The 18,291-nt window shown below is 43.2% G+C and overlaps 1 protein-coding gene across 3 annotated transcripts in view; it reads right to left on the bottom strand.

Annotated features, from left to right (window-relative positions):
- PLCG1 (phospholipase C gamma 1) overlaps positions 1-18,291 on the bottom strand; it is a 118,592-nt gene that overhangs the window by 40,530 nt on the left and 59,771 nt on the right. For 2 of the 3 annotated variants that reach the window (XM_054980004.1, XM_054980005.1), the window contains exons 5-14: positions 16,094-16,178; positions 12,990-13,073; positions 12,493-12,515; positions 10,973-11,045; positions 7,917-8,018; positions 6,313-6,431; positions 3,775-3,860; positions 2,951-3,071; positions 1,028-1,196; positions 283-405 (exon numbers count right to left, since the gene is read on the bottom strand). In XM_054980004.1, the coding sequence (XP_054835979.1) occupies positions 283-405; positions 1,028-1,196; positions 2,951-3,071; positions 3,775-3,860; positions 6,313-6,431; positions 7,917-8,018; positions 10,973-11,045; positions 12,493-12,515; positions 12,990-13,073; positions 16,094-16,178 (985 nt within the window). The remainder of the gene's footprint in view (positions 1-282; positions 406-1,027; positions 1,197-2,950; positions 3,072-3,774; positions 3,861-6,312; positions 6,432-7,916; positions 8,019-10,972; positions 11,046-12,492; positions 12,516-12,989; positions 13,074-16,093; positions 16,179-18,291) is intronic. The other variant, XM_054980006.1, reaches the window with a different exon arrangement.

The following is an 18,291-nucleotide window of genomic DNA, read 5'->3' as shown; positions in this document are numbered from 1 at the left end:
TGCGCTTAGATGCAGAGGTTCCCACCCTCCGCATACTTAGTATCATCAGAACACGAAGACCAAGTTTTGGGTTCCAGTAGCCATTGTATGCAGCACAAATATAAAAGTGCAAAGGGAGGGTGGAAGAAAGGAGGAGTCAGAAGTATGACACATCACAGGACACTCATTGTAAAAATAGGGATTTACAGCCTCCCTGCCCAGGAACTGAATTGTTGTGCTTAGATCCAACTGACAGCTATCCTAGATAACCTGTGATAACATCAGTAGGGCAAGGAAACTCACATGATTGATTGGATCTTCCAAGTAGAGAATTCCATTCTTTATCGAATTACTGATATCATTCTCTGAATACATGGCAGATGTTGGCACTTCTTCGTAAGCGCTGCCTTCAGCTAGTTTCTTGTGCTGCAATACAAGATAATAGGATCAGTTATTCTAAACAAGAGCATAGAAAAACAAGATTGCAGTTAAAGTCCCACTGGCTTTCTAATCTCGGAGGCACCCAATAAACCATTCCATTGCATCACCACAGAAGACAAGTAAAAGATCTGTGGGAATCTTAAAAGTTTAAAAAAAAAAAAAAAACCCTTTCCATTAGCAAAATGTCTCAAGTCCACAAGTGGGGGAGAAGAACACTCTTGCTTATTTAATTTATGAGGCCTATTCAAAGGTCTCATTTATATCAGGGCACAACCCACACTTCCCTGAGAATCCATCAAAGGCCTATGGGAACAGCGGGCTCCCAGATTTCTTGGGTGGGCTGGTAAAAATTCTCTTCTCATTGGAAATGCAATAAAAGTAGTTTTATGTTATTTGCATGGTTTCTGCATAGCATCTCTCTCATTCTCATACACAGACTCACCTCTTTTTGTGAGAAATGGAGACTAAATGTAGTAAGTAAGTGTCAAAAATGCAAGCAAGCTACAGACATGTAATTAGTGCCCCCTTCCGTTCTTAGGACCACTGATCGTTATTCCTACTTTCAGTTCAAGACAGCCCACAAGCAAGGAGCACGAAAGTAACTTGCCTTTATGAGGATCTTTCTCTTCAGCTGGTTCGGAGAGGGCAGCCCATCGGCAGAGATATCTACTGGCTTGGTCAACAGCATGTCCCCAAACACCTTCTTAAAGTTCTGGGCCATGTTCCTCTGCTGGGCAATGCTACAGTGATCTTCAATGGACAGGATGACAGGATAGCTGAGAAGAAAATAAAAATATCAAGTGGCTACCATTTGGGCTGAGTAAAGCAGGTTGGAGAATCCTGTTTTGCAACACTCTGCCATATGATGTCTGGATAAGTGGGACCAATTATACAAAACATGGATCCTGCTTCACCACCAAGGGCTTCAACCAGGTGATAATAAAGGCCTCCCAGAAGTCTCTGCTCCACATTTCCAGCTGTTTCTGTTCTGTGCAAAACATCGTAAAGTTCCATGAAAAACATTCCATCCTAATAGTTTCAGGTGGGTAGCAGTGTTGGTCTGCAGTAGAAGAGCAAGATTCAGTTCCAGTAGCACCTTATATGTCCAGAGTATGAGCTTTCAAGAGTCCAAGCTCCCTTCATAAGATACATTCAGAAATGGAAGCATGTAGGGTTTTATCCAGCCAGAAGGTGGCATTTAAAGTAAGGGTGTAAGGTATAATAATACTGTAATTAGCTTGATAGAACTGGGGTGTGAAAAGCAGCTCAACTGAACCAAGTCTGAATTGGAAATAAATAAGCTGTAAGAGTACAGGCCACGGAGCAGGAGCCACAAGAACTGGGGAAGACATAGAGCTATGGAGAGTGCTGGAGAACAGACTACCAACTCCTGGAAGTCTTGTTTAGCTCCTACCCTCTGCTTTTTAATGTTTCAGCAGACACTGCAAGTCCAGTTCAAACTCGCATCCAAACCCATAAAAGTCAAAAATGTTTACAAATCAAATCGAGGATTCTCTGGATACTGTGCAAATCTGAAACTTCTAAAGCCAGAGAAATGGCTAGGCAAAACTCCTAGTTGTGGAGGACAAGGCTTAAAAACATAAGAAGAGGCTGCTGGATCAGATCAGTGGTCCAACTAGTCCAGCATCCTGTCTCACACAGTGGCCAACCAGTTGCCTTGGAGGGCCAGACAAACGGGACATAGAGGCTGAGACCCTCCCGTGCTGCTGCTTCTCTAGATGGATGCTCCCTTCAGCCACCCTGGACAGTAGCCACTGATGGACCTCTCCTCCAGGAATCCGTCTAGTCCCTTTCTAAAGCTACCTATGCTTGTGGCCATTGCTATCTCCTGTGTAATTACTCACTGAGTGTAATTACTCACTGAGTGTAATTACTCACTGTAATTACTCACTGAGTGGAATCGTCTGTCCTATTTCCCAACAATTTCATGGGTGCTCGAGTTCTAACATGATGCGAAAGGGATTAAAAAACTCCCTCTATTCTCTTTCACCTCCCTGTGTATAATTTTATTAACCACTATCATGTCTCCCTTAGCCCTCTTATTTCTTGGCTAAAAAATCTAGAAAGGGCCCTGTATATTGCTCTCACCCTTTCCATCACCAGCAAGAGAATAAATCACATAACACTATAAAATTGCAGAATGATGCAAAATAAAATTGTGCAGAGCAGGCCTATTTTATTTGCAGAATTCAGCTTCTCTTGGCACAGAATCTGAATTGCTGGGGAACAGAATTTCAGTTGTTACAACTCTTACTGTGTCATAAGCCAAATACCCTTTGAATTATGAATTGTTTATATCTTGATATCATTCAGGGTGAAGTGTTGCAACTACAGTGCTGTGCAACAACATGGACAGTGAGACTGTGGAGACGGTGCACAGATCTAAAGTGCTGCACCCAGCCACACTGCACCAAGTGTTTAGAGTCAGGTGCCATGCACCGTAAGGAGGGTCTATGGATTTCATGTATCTTAGAAGAGGTGAGACAAATGCTTGCAGAGTTCTACTTACTCAGAGGTCACAAAAGCATGCTCCTTGATGGTGGCCAAGACATCGGAAAACTTGATCTTTGTGGTCAGTGTGTGCCCGTGATAGATCACCGGCATCCCATCTGGCCCATCCCAGCAATCGACTGGAAAGGATTTTAAAAAAACAAACAAACTTCAACTAAGCCTCAACAATGCAACCAAAGGTCATTAATCGTTGTGGTGCAACATGGTGCTGCAGGGAATCCCTGAAAACAAGGAATCCTGAGTTAACTTTAACAGTCAGTTTGATAGCCAACTAACTAGCAAATACACTTTTTACTGGAGGGGACAAAGCTCAGTGGTAAAGCGCACCGTTTGCATACAGAAAAGTTTCATCCTTTCAATGGGATATGTTGGGATATGAGGCAACAGGCACTGGGAAAGATCTTCCAGCACCCGAGACCTTGGAGAACTGCTGCCAGTCAGGAAATACCAAGTTAAATCAAATGACCGTCTGATTCATTATAAAGGCAGCTGCAAATGTTCCAGGATCGCTTTCCTTTCCCTCCTTGATGCCAGCAGATGTGCAACTCCTTCAACAAAACATGCATTTCAAGTCACACTGATGATGTTATCAGAACCAGAACACTGCAGGGTCGTCTTTCACTCTATTATTGCAAGCCAAAAGAAAACTAATGAGCCAGTAACCTGGCTGCCTCAAAAAGCTTCAGACGCAGAGAATTCAGGAATGCGTCCATCTTAGCAAGTCGAGAAATTACTTCTAGGACTAAGATTGCAGCAAGACTTATTTGGCCTTGGGAAGAGGCGGTGGTGACAGGGTGTGTGAGATGAGAGGCAAGCACTCACGTTCAATGCAGCGGCATCCCATGCGCAGGCAACGAGCATAAGCTTCCAATGAGGATTCACTGGAGAACTGATCTCCTGTCAAGTACCTATTTCATGAAGGGGGAAAAAACCTTACATGATCCATGGAGAGTTTGTCATAAACATCTCAGCAAGTTATGTGGGACTTGAATAGAGTTTCTGACAACCATATTTTATATGCACATTTATATTTTTCAAGTGGAAGACCCTCAAGGACTTGCGTTGGACATCTCATTTTCCTTCTCCCACCATTTCCTCTTTTCCTTCCCTGACAGTCCCCACAGACTTTCCCCCTTTCCTGCCTCCTTCTCACCCACCAGCCAACCTATCTTCATCTGCCCCCCTGTCTTCAGCTATCTCGCCCCCTGTCTGCCTCTCCCCAGTGAAACTCTGGCCAAGCTGCACAGTGCCAGCTGAGCTGGACCCAGTTGTACAGTGGGGAACCTGCAAGGACTTGCAGGGCGTACCTCATTTTCCCTTGTATCCCCTTCCCCACACTATCACCTCTGTCCATCCTCCTGGCAACTCTAGTATCCTCACCTTTCCCTGCTTCCTTTGCTCCTTCCCACCCACCGATGAATCAACCTTTTATCCCCTTCCTTCCACTATTTCCTCTTTCCTTCCTCCTGGCAGCCGCCATATGCTCACCTTTCCTTATGTCCTCTCCTTCAAACCCACTAAACAACTTACCTTTTATCTGCCCCCCATCTTCACCTATATTTCTCAATTTACTTCATTTACATACTGCCTTCCTCCACAATGGGGACCGAAAGCAGCTTACATCATTCTCCTTCAGTTCATATTATCTTCAAAACAACTCTGAGAGATAGGTTAGGCTAAGAATATGTGACTGGATTGAGTTACCATGGCAGCAAGCTTCCGTGGCAGAATTAGGACTCAAAGCTGGCTCTTTCAGATTCTACTCTGAAACTCTAACCATTACACTACACAGGCTTTTTGGGACGGGGTCCTGTTAAACTGTAGCAAGCAGCCAGGTCTGGATGATTCATGCCAGTCATATGCTATCAGGTCACCCAGTGATTGCTGGCATGCCTGGCCCCAATGAGTCTTCCCTCAAAGTCCAAAACAGTCCTGGAAAGGGCCTTGCCCCACCCCCTGCCTCTTCTTGACAGAAACCAATCATGGAATTCTGGCTAAACTGGTATGGTTGCCTAGTAACTGCCACAGAGGAATCTGGTTAAAGCTACAGGTGCTCCTTATACCATTTTGTTTTGTTTTTAACCCCCCCTTTTTTAGATTTCCTATTTTTTCTGAAAACCTGGTGCACAGTTCATGTATATAGGAAGATTTGTCCAATCATGACTCCCATCTCCAGATTTAAGTATCCTCAGATAAGGGTCTCTTGGCTATTAGTATATAACATGATGATAATGAGGGTCATTGAAAGAAGGCCTATGGGACTGGCATGCTGCTAGGTGTGTTCTAACAAAACGTGCAATTGACAGTTCTGTGATTCTTCCTGCACACTTTTTTTTTAAGCAAAAAGAAAACCGCAGGAAGGTTAAAACCAGGAGCACAGGACCACAGTGAGGAGGAAAGATGCTTCTTAAACCACCCTTCCTTTTCTGTAGACTGTCAGCTCAAAAACACCTCCTCCACCCATGTGAGGAAATATATGGGGTTGGATGCAGTGATACAAGAGCAGAAAGCAATGACTGTCATGGATGTTTCCTGTATTCCCCTTCGCACAGCAGTCGTAACTGATTGTGGGAAGGTTGATTCCTTGAGTCACAGAGCCCATGTGGACTGACAGCTATGTGGGTGGGGGGACTGCAGCATGAAGGACAAAAGGGGGCAAACCACTCTCTTTTTTGCCAGCACAATGACTTTGCCCTCTCTTCAATGCAGTTCCCCTCTATGTAGCTATTGATTTACAAGGACTCTGTGATCCCAGCAAGGACTGCTGGGGAAAGGGAACCAAGGAAATATCTATGATCCTTATAGCCACTGATCTTCCAAGGGACAAATAGCCCGAAGAGAAAGTATTAGGCAACCCCTCCTTCCCATGCCAGTCCTCCACTCCGGATTTCTAACACTTTCATTAAAAAATAAATAAAGTTAGAAGACATGTCCTGGAATAGAATCTCACATATAGCTTGGACTCTGATGGGTTGGAATTCTGGAGAAAGACCAAAATGTTAACTAAGGACTGAAATGGTCCTATGGCTCTCCAGAATGTTTGCTGGTGCTTTGCTACAAGTCTGTGTGTAAAGGCCTTCACTGGGAAATGTTAAGAGGTAACCCATATTACCTTCAGCACCTCTTTTTAAAAGTAACAATGTACACATGCCAACATGCTGGCATCTGAGATCACAGCAAATTCTGTAACTGAGATCCCCAAGCGTACTTGCTGCACCATCTGCGTAAGTGGTCCTAAGAAGTGGGGGGCGGGGGGGGGGCGGGGGGAGAATCCAACAAATCATGCAAACAGGATCTCATAAAAGGAACAAAGCAAGCAAGATAGAAAGCATCATAAAGCAGCTTCCCCTCTTCTCTTACGTATTATGCGAGGAGGAAATCCAGTAGTGGGAGAGGGGATTGTTCATGTCTTCTGGATGAGCAATATCGAGTTCCGAGTTCCAGATGCTATTCTCTTTGGAGAACATGAAGGTGAGAAACTGCCCATGGAGAAGAAACAAGGGAAGAGAGAAAACACACATACAGCATTAATTAAAAAAACATTCCATCTATTAATTTATATACTACCTCAGAGACTCCCAATGCATCCCCCCACCAAATGTACAAGGACTGAAACAAGCTAACCGCTGAACAGCCCCAGCTCCATTCCCAGAAAATCCAGGCTGCAGAAGAACTTGCATACAGTCTAAAACAAGACAGATTTTGACATATTTTACTTACTGAAGAAGAGAAGGTGAGCTCTCTTTTCGTTCTGACAGCAAATAATTCGGCACAGGTACACAGCACACACTCCCCCCCCCCACACACGTTCATCTGTCAAGCCTGACTGAAATCCTATGCTGGCCAAATCCATAGCAGCATCCAGGGGATTTTGCACTCACACAGCAGCTCCTTGTGCAGCTACCCAAGCAAAGTGTATCTGTTTTGCACAGATAGCAGCCTGGTTTAGAGGAGATGCTGCGTACATGAAAAATTCACTTTGTTGCTGTTCCATTTAAATCAAGCCTCATTTAGAGTTGTTCATGAAACGGTGGGGCAGGAGAAGCACAAAGGCCATTAGCTGTCTGTATGACTGGTAACATGGCAACCAGGGCTGGGATACCAGCAAGAACACTGCAAGATTAAGAGCAGTAGAGCAATGAGGCAAGAGAAATCAGAACTAGACAACAGTTAGGTGAACGTGCCTCAATCTTTAGCCTCTTTCGTCTTTTGCCCCACTTTCTCCTTGCATGCTGCATGTTTAGGATTCACTGATCTAACTCCAGTTTGTTATGACATCCAAATGCAGGAATTGTAAACCATGATTTACTGACATTTTAGAATTCCTGTTTCTGGGAAAAGATACAAACCCCAATTTGTTAAGGTGCTTGAATGTGGCCATTAGGACCTAGAGTGAGTTCAGTCTTTGTATATCTGAAGGAGGGAGTGAGGGAAGGGAAGGAGAACTAGAACTGAAGGATCATAGGCTTGTTTAGGTCACAAATTGTGTTTTATTCATTAGGAGAACTATGAGTTATACACAGCGTATGATTTTTACATTTATTTTTTATTTTCATTATTTATAGTGCACCTTTCTCACAAGAGACTCAAGGTGGATTACATAGTGTTAAGTCAAATACAATCAACAAGATGGAACATAGTGTAGCATAGCGGGTAAATGGTTGGGCCAAGAGTGAGCACTCTGCTGGTTCAAATCCCACTACTGCAATGAGCTTAGCAGGTAGTCTTGGGTAAGTCACTCCTCTTAGCCCAGCTCCTCAGCTGTATTGTGGGTATAATAATAATGCTGACTTTGTTCACTGCTCTGAGTGGGCCACTCATCTATCTAGCAGAGCGGTAGATAAGTGCAGTTATTATTATTACCCAATAAAACAGTTTAATAGGTTTTGGATTGCAGAGATCTGAAAACAAAAAGAAATCTGAAACAGAAAAATGCCCCCCCGCTTGCGTCTTTTGATCCATACCTCATCTAGGGAAAAATAAGGCTCTTCAATTTCCCGCAATGGATCCTTCAAGAAATTGAACATGAACTCCTGAACCAAGAGGAGGTCAGTAGCCCAAAGTTCCTGCAAAGACAGAGAAGGAGAATGATATCTAATGGCACCCAGCGGAATGTATATTTATGTATAAAATAAAATAAAATACTGAATGTCTGTATTCTTCCAGGAGTTCTAAGCAGAAAATTCATTCCCCAAAGTGTTTCACATACATTGTCTCAGTAATCCCTCACATTTCTGAAAAATAGGTCAGTATTACTATCCCTATACTGCAGACAGAGAGCCAAGGATGACAGTGTGGAAGACGTGGGTTGGAACGAGCTGGATTCAAATTTCTATGCATCCATGAAGTTGACTGGGTGTCCTTGGAAAGTCATTACCTCTCAGCCTAATCTAACACTACATACCACCTTAGTACGGCTGAACTGAGATCTGAACCTGGGCTCTTCGGCACTATATTGTAATGAGCTCATGCCACATCTAAGTGAGGCTTTTCTGTAATACCATTCTGAATGGGCACCCAAAGAAGTGTGTGAATGAGTCATCTGGAAAAACCACACTCGCTTACACATAGGCAAACCTTAGAAATCATTTAGATAATTCATAACTGAAAACAAAAATGGAGATCTGAGGCTCTTCTCCGGGGATCTTTGTCTTTGGAAGCTAAGTTAATGGCTATTGGAGAGACAGTCATCAAATACTATTATTTTCTGTGGAGGTCCTCAGTTTTGGAACAGCTTTGTCAGGCACTGTCAAAAACTCAAGGGGTTCAAAGGGTCAGGGGACCTTCACAAAGGACTGCCAACCCCCAAATGCAGTAGCTGTCACCAATTCCCCTACTAGTCCTAGTCAGAAACCATGGAAAAAATCCTCAGGTCTTACTAGACTATATCTGGGATCAGCTTTGCTGAGCCCAGCCAAAAAAGTTACAAAGGGCACTATTTTCAGACTGAAGCCATAAACCAAAGAAATACCACACTGCTGTAAAATATAGTATTTTATTCATCTTCTTAAATATAGTAAGTTTTAGAGAGTGTGCAGAAAGAAAAAGTAAAACAACAAAGCTTAAATATCCTAGTACTTAAACATACTTGACATGAGCTTATGCCAGTCTAACATATCTCCCAGCATCTAAACTTCCAGATTTCAAAGCATAGCTGTCAATCCAGATGGCTGGGATCCAGGCTGGACCCCAAACTCAGGACAAATGCATAATCGAACTGACCATTTTTATCCCATATTCCCTAGCAACATGGGATGATCTGGCTGTCCAATCAGAGTTTGGCAAAGACATAAGAGGATGATGTTCTGCAGTTGTACCATGCCCAAAGGTCATTGCACCAGCTCCCTCCTGAGAACCAAAACTGAGTGCAGATAAACTTAACTGTATAGAATGCTCTCAACCTTGGGTCCCCCATCCTCCCGTCATAATAGTTTCTGCCTCACACCTGGGCAGATAACAAGCCTAGACATAACTCTGGAAATGAGCTAATTCACAATCAACAGGCATTCCCATGATACATTGCAGGCCAAGGCAAGTCTGTTTCTTCACAGCACCAACCACCACCACCACCCCACCACCACACAAAAAAACCCTACCCAGTGTATGATATCAAAGTTCAGTACAGGATCTATCCATTAAATTTTTATCCTGTTCTTCTGAGGATCCCAGGGTGGCATATACGAACCCCCGAATTTTAACCTCACAGCCACCTTGTGAGGTAAATCAGGCTAAGATGAAGTGACGGAAGCAAGCCAACCCAGCAAGTTTCATGGCTGAAAAGCAATTCAAATCCAGATCTCCGCAGTCCTCGCCTGACACTCTGTTATACCACACTGGCTCTCTGGAAGCTCGTCCAAGATTATATATCTTGAAGAGCTGGCTTCACACATCTCCAAAATAAACTCTGTGTCTTCTCACACACAGAAACCATTTCATGTTAAAAACCAGCCATCTATTATGGCATCCCTCCATAGCTTTTCACAAGCCTGAGAATTCACATAATCTTCCCTCCCCAGAGTAAAAAGGAGGGCTGGGTCTGTTTTGTTTAGTTTCACATATTTTGCTCTTTGATGGCAACGCTTTCCCCTTTCATCTGGCTCTCAGAAGCAGACAGCCTTCCTTTGGTTCACTTCCCCAGTGGCCTACTGGCCTCCTTCCCTAAATGTCAGCAGGATGAAATGGGAGATTGTGCTGTGATTTTTTTCTTCTTGCATGGCGGCAGCCAAGAATGCACACTTGGGATTACAGCAGGGAGGCAGCCACACGATACAGGAACAGTTCAGACAAGAACAGAAGAAGACTGCCAATTTATCTCCTGAAACCAATCAGTTTAAAACTGAACCTGTGTTAATAGTTGTTCAGTAACATGGAATGGCATTTATAGCTCAGTCTGTTTGTGAAGGGTGGCTTAACCAGAATACCTAGGGAATCTCCCATAGGGGGTTTATGGGGCCAGACCTGCTTAGCAACTGCAATGGAAATTCATAATGTGGCCTTATCTGGGCCATTGATCTATTTAGAATTCTTGCACCCAACTCTTCGTTCATTTGAAGCAGCTTGAAACAAAAAGGAGCATCCATAAAACAAAACAAACACCTACCATTAAAAAAACTACTTTCTAAAAATAACAGATTTATTTGGCAGCCCTAGAAGTACTGAAGCTCTATATGAACTAACATAGGCCTGAAGTTTCTTTTGAAAGTCCAGTAAGGAGCAGCACTGGCTAATTTTGCCTGGTTCAAAAGAAAAATACTGGGGAAGAACTAGTAAGAAAATTTTGCTCCTTCTCAGTGTGTCAGTTAAGCGTGTCTAGGGCAGGAGAGACCTGGTTTCAAATCACTGTTTCGCCTTGGAAGCTCACTGGATGATATTTGATACTCTCTCAGCATAACTGACCTCGTATACTACATCCTGAGCTTCTTCAAGGAAGGACAAGATAAAAATATGGTTCACATTAGAGAATCGTCAAGCTGTATTCCTACCCTCCACCAGTGCCTTCTTTTCTGTTGTGCCTACTCACCATCTGGCATTCTAGTAAAAATGTCTGGAATTCCATCAGAGATACTCGGCAGTGCTCAGATCTGTCACCGCTGCTAGAAGAAGCAGCACAGAGAAGGCATTGTTGGTTAGAAAATACTACACTGCAGAATGAACAACAGCCATCTTTGCTTCCTCTGTCGTGGCCCCACCCTGAGGAAGTCAAGAAGGCGTCCATGCCTCTGTCATTCAGTGAATTATGTAAAACAGAACTGTTCAGGAGGGCTTTTCTGTAAAGGTAATAGGGATATACTATAAAAGAATGGTTCAAGAAGGCACTTTATAAAGGAAAAAAGGACTGTGGGACTACAATACTACGTATAGGATGTATTTATCTGTTCGCTGAACAATTTATTCTGTTGTCACTGCATTTCTTTCTACTGGTGTAATACCATTTTTCTGTATTGTATCTTTACAAGTGATACTTGCATCATATCTAATAGCTATGCTCAGGGCTTTTTTTCTGGGAAAAGAGATGGTGGAACTCAGTAGGTTGCCCTCGGAGAAAATGGTCACATGGCTGGTGGCCCCGCCCCCTGATCTCCACAGCACAGAGGGCAATCTAAACTCCCCTCTGTCTGGAGATCAGGGGGCGGGGCCACCAGCCATGTGACCATTTTCAAGAGGTTCCGGAACTCCGTTCCACCGCGTTCCTGCTGAAAAAAAGCCCTGGCTATGCTTGTTTGGATTTCTGTAATCCTAGTCCTAGTACATTGCTTATAAAATGTCTCATCATATTGACTATATTGACTTAACGTGGATTACACAGTGCAAGACTCAGTGAGAAACGCGAACTATAAATACAGTAAATAAAAAATATAAATTAATCGAATATGAATATGAGGAAGTGAACTCCAGCTGCTAAAAGCTTATGCTGGTAAAATGCTGGTAGTTTCTAAAATGCCCTTGCATTTGTGTTTTACTTTGCTGTTACAGACTAACACAGCTACCCATCTTCCATCTAACATCCTTAAACCTTTTTAAAACTATCCCCACCCCAAGTACAATTCAAGATAAAGGAATCAGATAAAGAAGTAAGAATGTTAGACCTCTGCACAGAGACAGGCCACTGGCAATTGGCTACCTTGCCATTGGGACCATGTAATCAGGTATACGTCCAAACTTCAGGAGGTAATATCAGACCAAAAATGAAAACTTAACTAGACTCTTCAGAAACTTCAGACTTCAAATGCTGAGAAAGCAGCAACTGGCATAAAAACCAGTTTAGCTGCTGTTACTTTGGTAGTCTGCAACCAGATCTCTCCTCTACAGGCTACTGGAGCTATTTTTGAGTATCCCTGATTAAGAGATTCCACTACCAAATATCTCAGCTGGACATTTTGACCACAAAGTTGCTCATTTAAGAAACCCTGAGAATGGAGAATAGAGTCCTGCTGAGAAAGCTGGCAGTGTACTCCAAGACTAAGAGTAAAAATCAAGTGTCAAGCATGCACACAATTCAGAACTACAACTCTTGCAGACCAAAGTAAAAGAACAGTTTACCTTTCTAAGAATGGTACAGACATCTGCAAAAGAAGAAATGTAAAAGTCAGACACAATGTTTGCATTGTGAAATTGTTGCTGCTAAGGTGCATTTCTGTATTACTTTCTCTAAAGTGGCTCCAAACCACAGTAGCAGTCAGAACTGTATGTGCACACCTGCCAACAGCATCAAAGGTGGGGTTCATCAATGATTTTCTGAGCATGGTTACAACTTGCCAGGGATAGGCAGAGGACTGGAGAAAGGAACCTTATCTGCACTATCCACTGATGAGCACAGTTCCTTAACTGGTCCGGAGATCTAAGCAGACATGTTTGCTTTCATACAAAACATGCAACACCTTCTTGCTAGATTCAGGACTACTGGCTTTATCTAACGTGAATTTAATAAACTCACAAGCAGTAAAAAAAAAAAAGGAAGCATCTGAAAAGGAGGAGAGAAAAGAAGGGAGCTAGATGTTATAGAACAGCAACTGTTATTAAAATTAGAAGCATCTCACCCCTTTTTGTGCATTGTACATCAAGCTCTGGTACAACTGGGCAAATTGTCCGTATGTGATATCTCCATTCCTTTGCTCCATGTCCTAGAAGTTGAGATGGGAGGTGGGGAGATTATCTTAATAAACCCTACATCCTCAGTCACAAATCAACATGGTGTATTTTGGTTAGTCCTCCTTGTGAAACATACAACTCATACAAGGGGGAGGGAGTCCAACCATGTTAGGGCTAATTAAAAAAATAGAATCCTCCTGGGTCCATCGGGTATTTTAAACATTCAAAATAAGAAACTAACACTGAGGATATCTTAGGAAAGAGACTTAACTAAAGGTGCAACTAAACAAAAAGTTTTAAGATACATAACAGCCCCCCACACACACACACATATTTGTTAAGGTAAATCTTCACCCTCCTTCCCCTCAACTTGGAAGAGAGAGGAGAAGGACAAGTTGTGCTGTTTTCCCAATAGAACAGTGGTCCCTGCTATTAGACCTGAGAGGGGAAAGATAACATCATACAAGAACCTGTCTTTTCCCTCTTACGTGGTCTAACTGCAGCCTGGGGGGGGGGAGAGGCCATTTCTACTGGGAATCCAGTACTGGGGGGGGGGGAGGTGGCAGAGAGTTTAACCCTTTCTACCATTACCCCAATCGAAATAAGGTCCCCATGTGGGTGGTTTGTACGCTTAAAAAATAACGTAATAACAACAACATTTGATTTATGTACCAACCTTCAGGACAACTTAATGCTCACTCAGAGCAGTTTATGAAGGATGTTATTATTATCCCCACAACAATCATCCTGTGAGATGGGTGGGCTGAGGGAGCTCCAAGAGAGCTGTGACTGACCCAAGGTCACCCAGCGGCTTCAAGCAGAGGAGTAGGGAAACAAACCCAGTTCTCCAGATTAGAGTCCTGCTGCTCTTAACCACTACACCAAACTGGCGTACACCAAACCACTACACCAAAGTTGAGAGATCTGATCACAGACCTCCTAAACCTCAGAGATCTCCTAAACCTTATCTGATGGCATTCTAATGTGTGATCTTGAGCATGTGCCTTGCTGGGTCAGATCAAGGCCCACCTCAGCTAGAATTCTCACCAATTATCCCAGTAACCAGCAGCTAATCCTCTGGAAAATGGCTAGTGGTTCATCAGTGACCACCTCCTGGCCAGCCTAGGAAACAGCACACAGATCATTTTGGCTGTAAATGCGATGCAACTTCTCACTTCTGCTCTCAGCTTTTGCAACACTATTTGAGAGGGGATGAGTGGAGCGTCCTGCTGTGCTGTAGAAAAGTGGCTTGATGATTTTCTGTCCCGAGGGAGTAATTTCATGATATAATGAAGAGTTGCGCCTCAGAGTGAGGGATAGAACATGTATCTTTTGGGGAGCCTTCAGCCATTATAAATTCAGTATGTTTATTTGGAAGTACTTGAAAGAAAATGAAGGTATAGTGTGTATAGGGGGGTGGGCGTGGGGTATGATTGACAGCCAAACCAGTCTCCATTTTTGAAATGGGAATGAGACCATTTCCGCATAGGTTATCTGCCCCAAATTCAACGCTGTTGGGAAATGGGATTCCCCACCCCCTGTTTCCCCACAGCATTATGCCACATTCAAGCACCTCCCAGGGGTTTCCCTTCTCAAACCAGTTTTGCTCTGAAGTTTTGAGAAAGATTGCAGTAAAGCCTGGATGGCTGCTGTGTGGGTGGGAAAGTTTTGATTTTCCCATCCACGTGGCAGCTGTTTTCCATGACCCTGTACCCCCATAGCCATTTCCTCCCCTTGCTCGGGAGTTTTTTTAAAAAAAAAATCAGTACTAAAATGTAGTTGTATCAATATAGTGTTCGGGTCCAGCAGCAACTAGATTTCCAGAGTATGAGCTTTCAAGGGTTCAATCTCTTTTAACTCTTGCAAGCTTGTGCCCTGGAAATATAGTTGGTCTCTAAGGTGCTTCTGGACTCGAATCTTGCTCTTCTACAAATTAAGATGGCTACCCACCTGACAATATAATGTTGTAACAATATATGTAACAAGCTCAGTGAATGCCCAGCTTGCTTTTTTTTTTTAAAAAAAAGTAAGTCTCTTACTCTTTCCCTTGCAGAGATATAAGGGGATTGGCGTATTTTCACAATGAAAGGAGATACAAATGTACTTTTTTTAAAAGAAGTCAAAGAACTTGTTACACCTATAGTTACAATGGTATAACTTTAGGAAAGTAGTCGTGTTGCTCTACAGTAGAACAGCAGGATTTCAGTCCAGTGGCACCTTAGAGACCAATAAGATTTCCAGGGTATGAACTTTCTAAAGTCAAAGCTCCTTTCTTTAGATAGCTATATGGTATAATTGATGTGCCCTGTTTAGCCCAGGGAAGCCTGATCTCATCACATCTTGGAAGCTAAGCAGAGTTGGCCTTGGTTTGTAATTGAGTGGAAGACCTCTAAAGAAGACCAGGGCTGCAAACGCAGGCAATGGCAAACCATCACTGTTAGACTCTTGCCTTTAAAACCCTAGCATGGGTTACCATAAGCTAGCTATGACTTGACAACACTTTCCATCACCATCATAACTGGTGCAGCATAATAGTTGAGTGGTTGGGATGCAAGCCAGCACTCTGTTGGTTCAAATGCCACTACTGCCATGAGCTCAGCAGATGGCTTGAGGAAACCGCTCCTCTCAGCCCCAGCTGCATTTTGGGGATAATGATAACACTGACTTTGTTCACTGCTCTGAGTGGGCACTAATCCGTCTAGAAGAGCGGTATATGACCACACTGCTAGTATTGTTTTAATACCATTTTTTTAAATGCAAAAGCCCCAGTTGCCCACAGGAGGGGATGTGGCTGTTGTTGGGGGTCGGGGCCGGGGAACCTGCCAGGCGGAAGCCCTGCTGCCACTGCACTTCATCAACAGTTGTACCAGCCGTGGGGAAACCACATAACTCTTCCCTGTATGGAAACCACCTGAGTGACCTATAACGTTTTCACCAAGAAAGAAACTAAATGTGGAAGAGACATTATTATGGTGCCACTCACAGCAATGGCTACCAAGAGATGAAGAAGTGAAGAGGGGCAAAAGACACAACAAAACAGTAAAGTACTTACTGTTAACCTTTCCCGTAGAAACCTCATGCTAGGGACTCGGTAATTGACTTGAGAAAGCATGTTTTTCAAATCCTTCGCAGAAATCCTAGGGGCAAATGAAAAAGAGAATAATTATTATGCGGGACAGCACTGCCACATGTTCACAGTGGGGTTCCTCCTAAAACCTACTGGGCTTTCCCTTTTTAACCTAGTAAAGGGGACGGATAAGTCACCTAGCAAATCAAAATGCAGTTGGAAGGATTCAAGCATAAACATCAAAGCCAGCAATGATCCTTAGATAAGCAGAAGAGAAGCAGAATTTCCAAATGACGATGTTCAGAGCCGGCTCTACTACAGCTGTAATTCCCGAGTATCTTTTCCAAACTGGAATAATTTCAAAAACATCCCCCTTCCCCCTCATAATGGGTTTAGAAAATACAGAAAAACAAGATAGTTTCTTTCTCAAGCAATTTTTGAAAAATTTTAAAAGGTGCTAGGAAAGCAAGTTTTTCCTTCAACAAGTATTAGGCAAAAATGATTATATTGTAAGATATACTGAGGGTTGTACATCTGCCGAATGGCTTTCTCAATAGAGTCAGAGAGATGGTCTAGTAGTAGTGATGGTCAGACTCACCTTATCCTCCCCAAAAATCACTGGATTGAGCTTCTGGTCAATTACACCCCCCCCCTTTAATCTCACATTTTTAAGTAATGGGGTTAAATGGTTTATTGCTGAGCCAAGCTAGTTTAATATCCAGTAGGGTATGATAACATAAGCAGTGCTATGACTTACCACAATCTTTATCTGCAAATTGGTAGAGATTCTACCCGTTGTATTGCTTTTGCCAGCATCTGATGCCATTCACCACAAAATGCTGGTGATCTGAATGCAAGACCTGGTAATTAACTGTGGGTCTCCTGCTATCTAGTTAGCCTGCTCCTACCTCTCAGGAAGGGTGGTAATGGGCAACAACTCATCTTCGTTCAATGAGTTTCAAGGATACAAGGATATTAGTTGAAACTGAGTTTTGAAAAAATGGAAGAAGCAGTCCAAAGTACCGCAAGCTTATCCTTCACGGTGCATTCCTTCGTAGGTTCAGTCTCAGAGTATGCTGCTTGCTTTATAGCAGGATTTGAGTCCCGTGGCACCTCAGGGATGAACAAGATTTTCAGAGCGTGAGCTTTCAGAATCAGAGCTCCCTTCTTTAGGTATCTGAAGAAGAGTGCTCTGACTTTCGAAAGCTTACACGCTGAAAATCTTGTTGGTCTCTAAGGTGCCACTGGACTCTGATCCTGCTGTTCTACTGCAGTGCAGACCAACAGGGCTACCCACTTAAAACTATACTCATTTTATGTATCACCGCCTTGTATCTTTTGAGCCTTCAGGTTGGCATACAGAAATCCAGTCAGTTGTTTTTCGACACAGCGCTGTCACTTGCTAATTAACCACGGCTTATGTTTGTCCAGGGAATCTCTCTTCCACGAAGCAGAAGAGAGGAGAAACCCATGCCTAATTATTCACTACAACTGAAGCCAGCCAAATGATGACTGATGAAACCCAAGCAAATCAGTTTCAGATGATGAAGCATCATCTGGCAGAGGAACCACGTGCTTCTGGCACACTAGAAGTGATGTTTCTCTTCTCCCCAGGAAAAGAGACTGGAGCTCGCCCCTCCATGGCAGAACAGGAAAGCAATGAACTTAATCCAGTTAAACAAATCCTCCCCAGCTGAACTCCTGAGAGATGCACGTTGCAGACAGACAGCCTTGGAGTTTGAGGATTAGCTGCAGTCATTAGGTCAGGAAATTGAACTCAGTAACTATTCATTTATTACTTCCAGATCTTAGTGGGTGAGAAAAGAGTGTCTACATTCCAAAAGGGGGAAGGGGAACAAAAAAGCTGTGCAAATGGGCCAGTGGCCATGAATCAGTTTTCTAGGCTGTAAACATTTGTAAGAGGTACAAGTCCTTTCTTTCTATCTTCCTGACCCTAAACTGCCCTTCCCATGAGCAGGGATTCCGACAACCGCTGCAAAACCAACTGCATGGTGCAATCCTTCGGTATGTTACCAAGCAGAAATATCAAAGGTTGGTATATGCTTTTGACTACAGGCTTTACATCATTACTCCAACTGAGATGTTGCCAATAAACAGCTAAACAGAACCTCCATGTACAGAGACAACATACATAGTTTCTATAATGATAACCCAGTCAAATA

This window comes from Eublepharis macularius, chromosome 5 (genome assembly GCF_028583425.1).
Source record: "Eublepharis macularius isolate TG4126 chromosome 5, MPM_Emac_v1.0, whole genome shotgun sequence".
Classification (NCBI taxonomy): Eukaryota; Metazoa; Chordata; class Lepidosauria; order Squamata; family Eublepharidae; genus Eublepharis; species Eublepharis macularius.
This window is presented reverse-complemented; position numbering and strand designations above follow the sequence as displayed.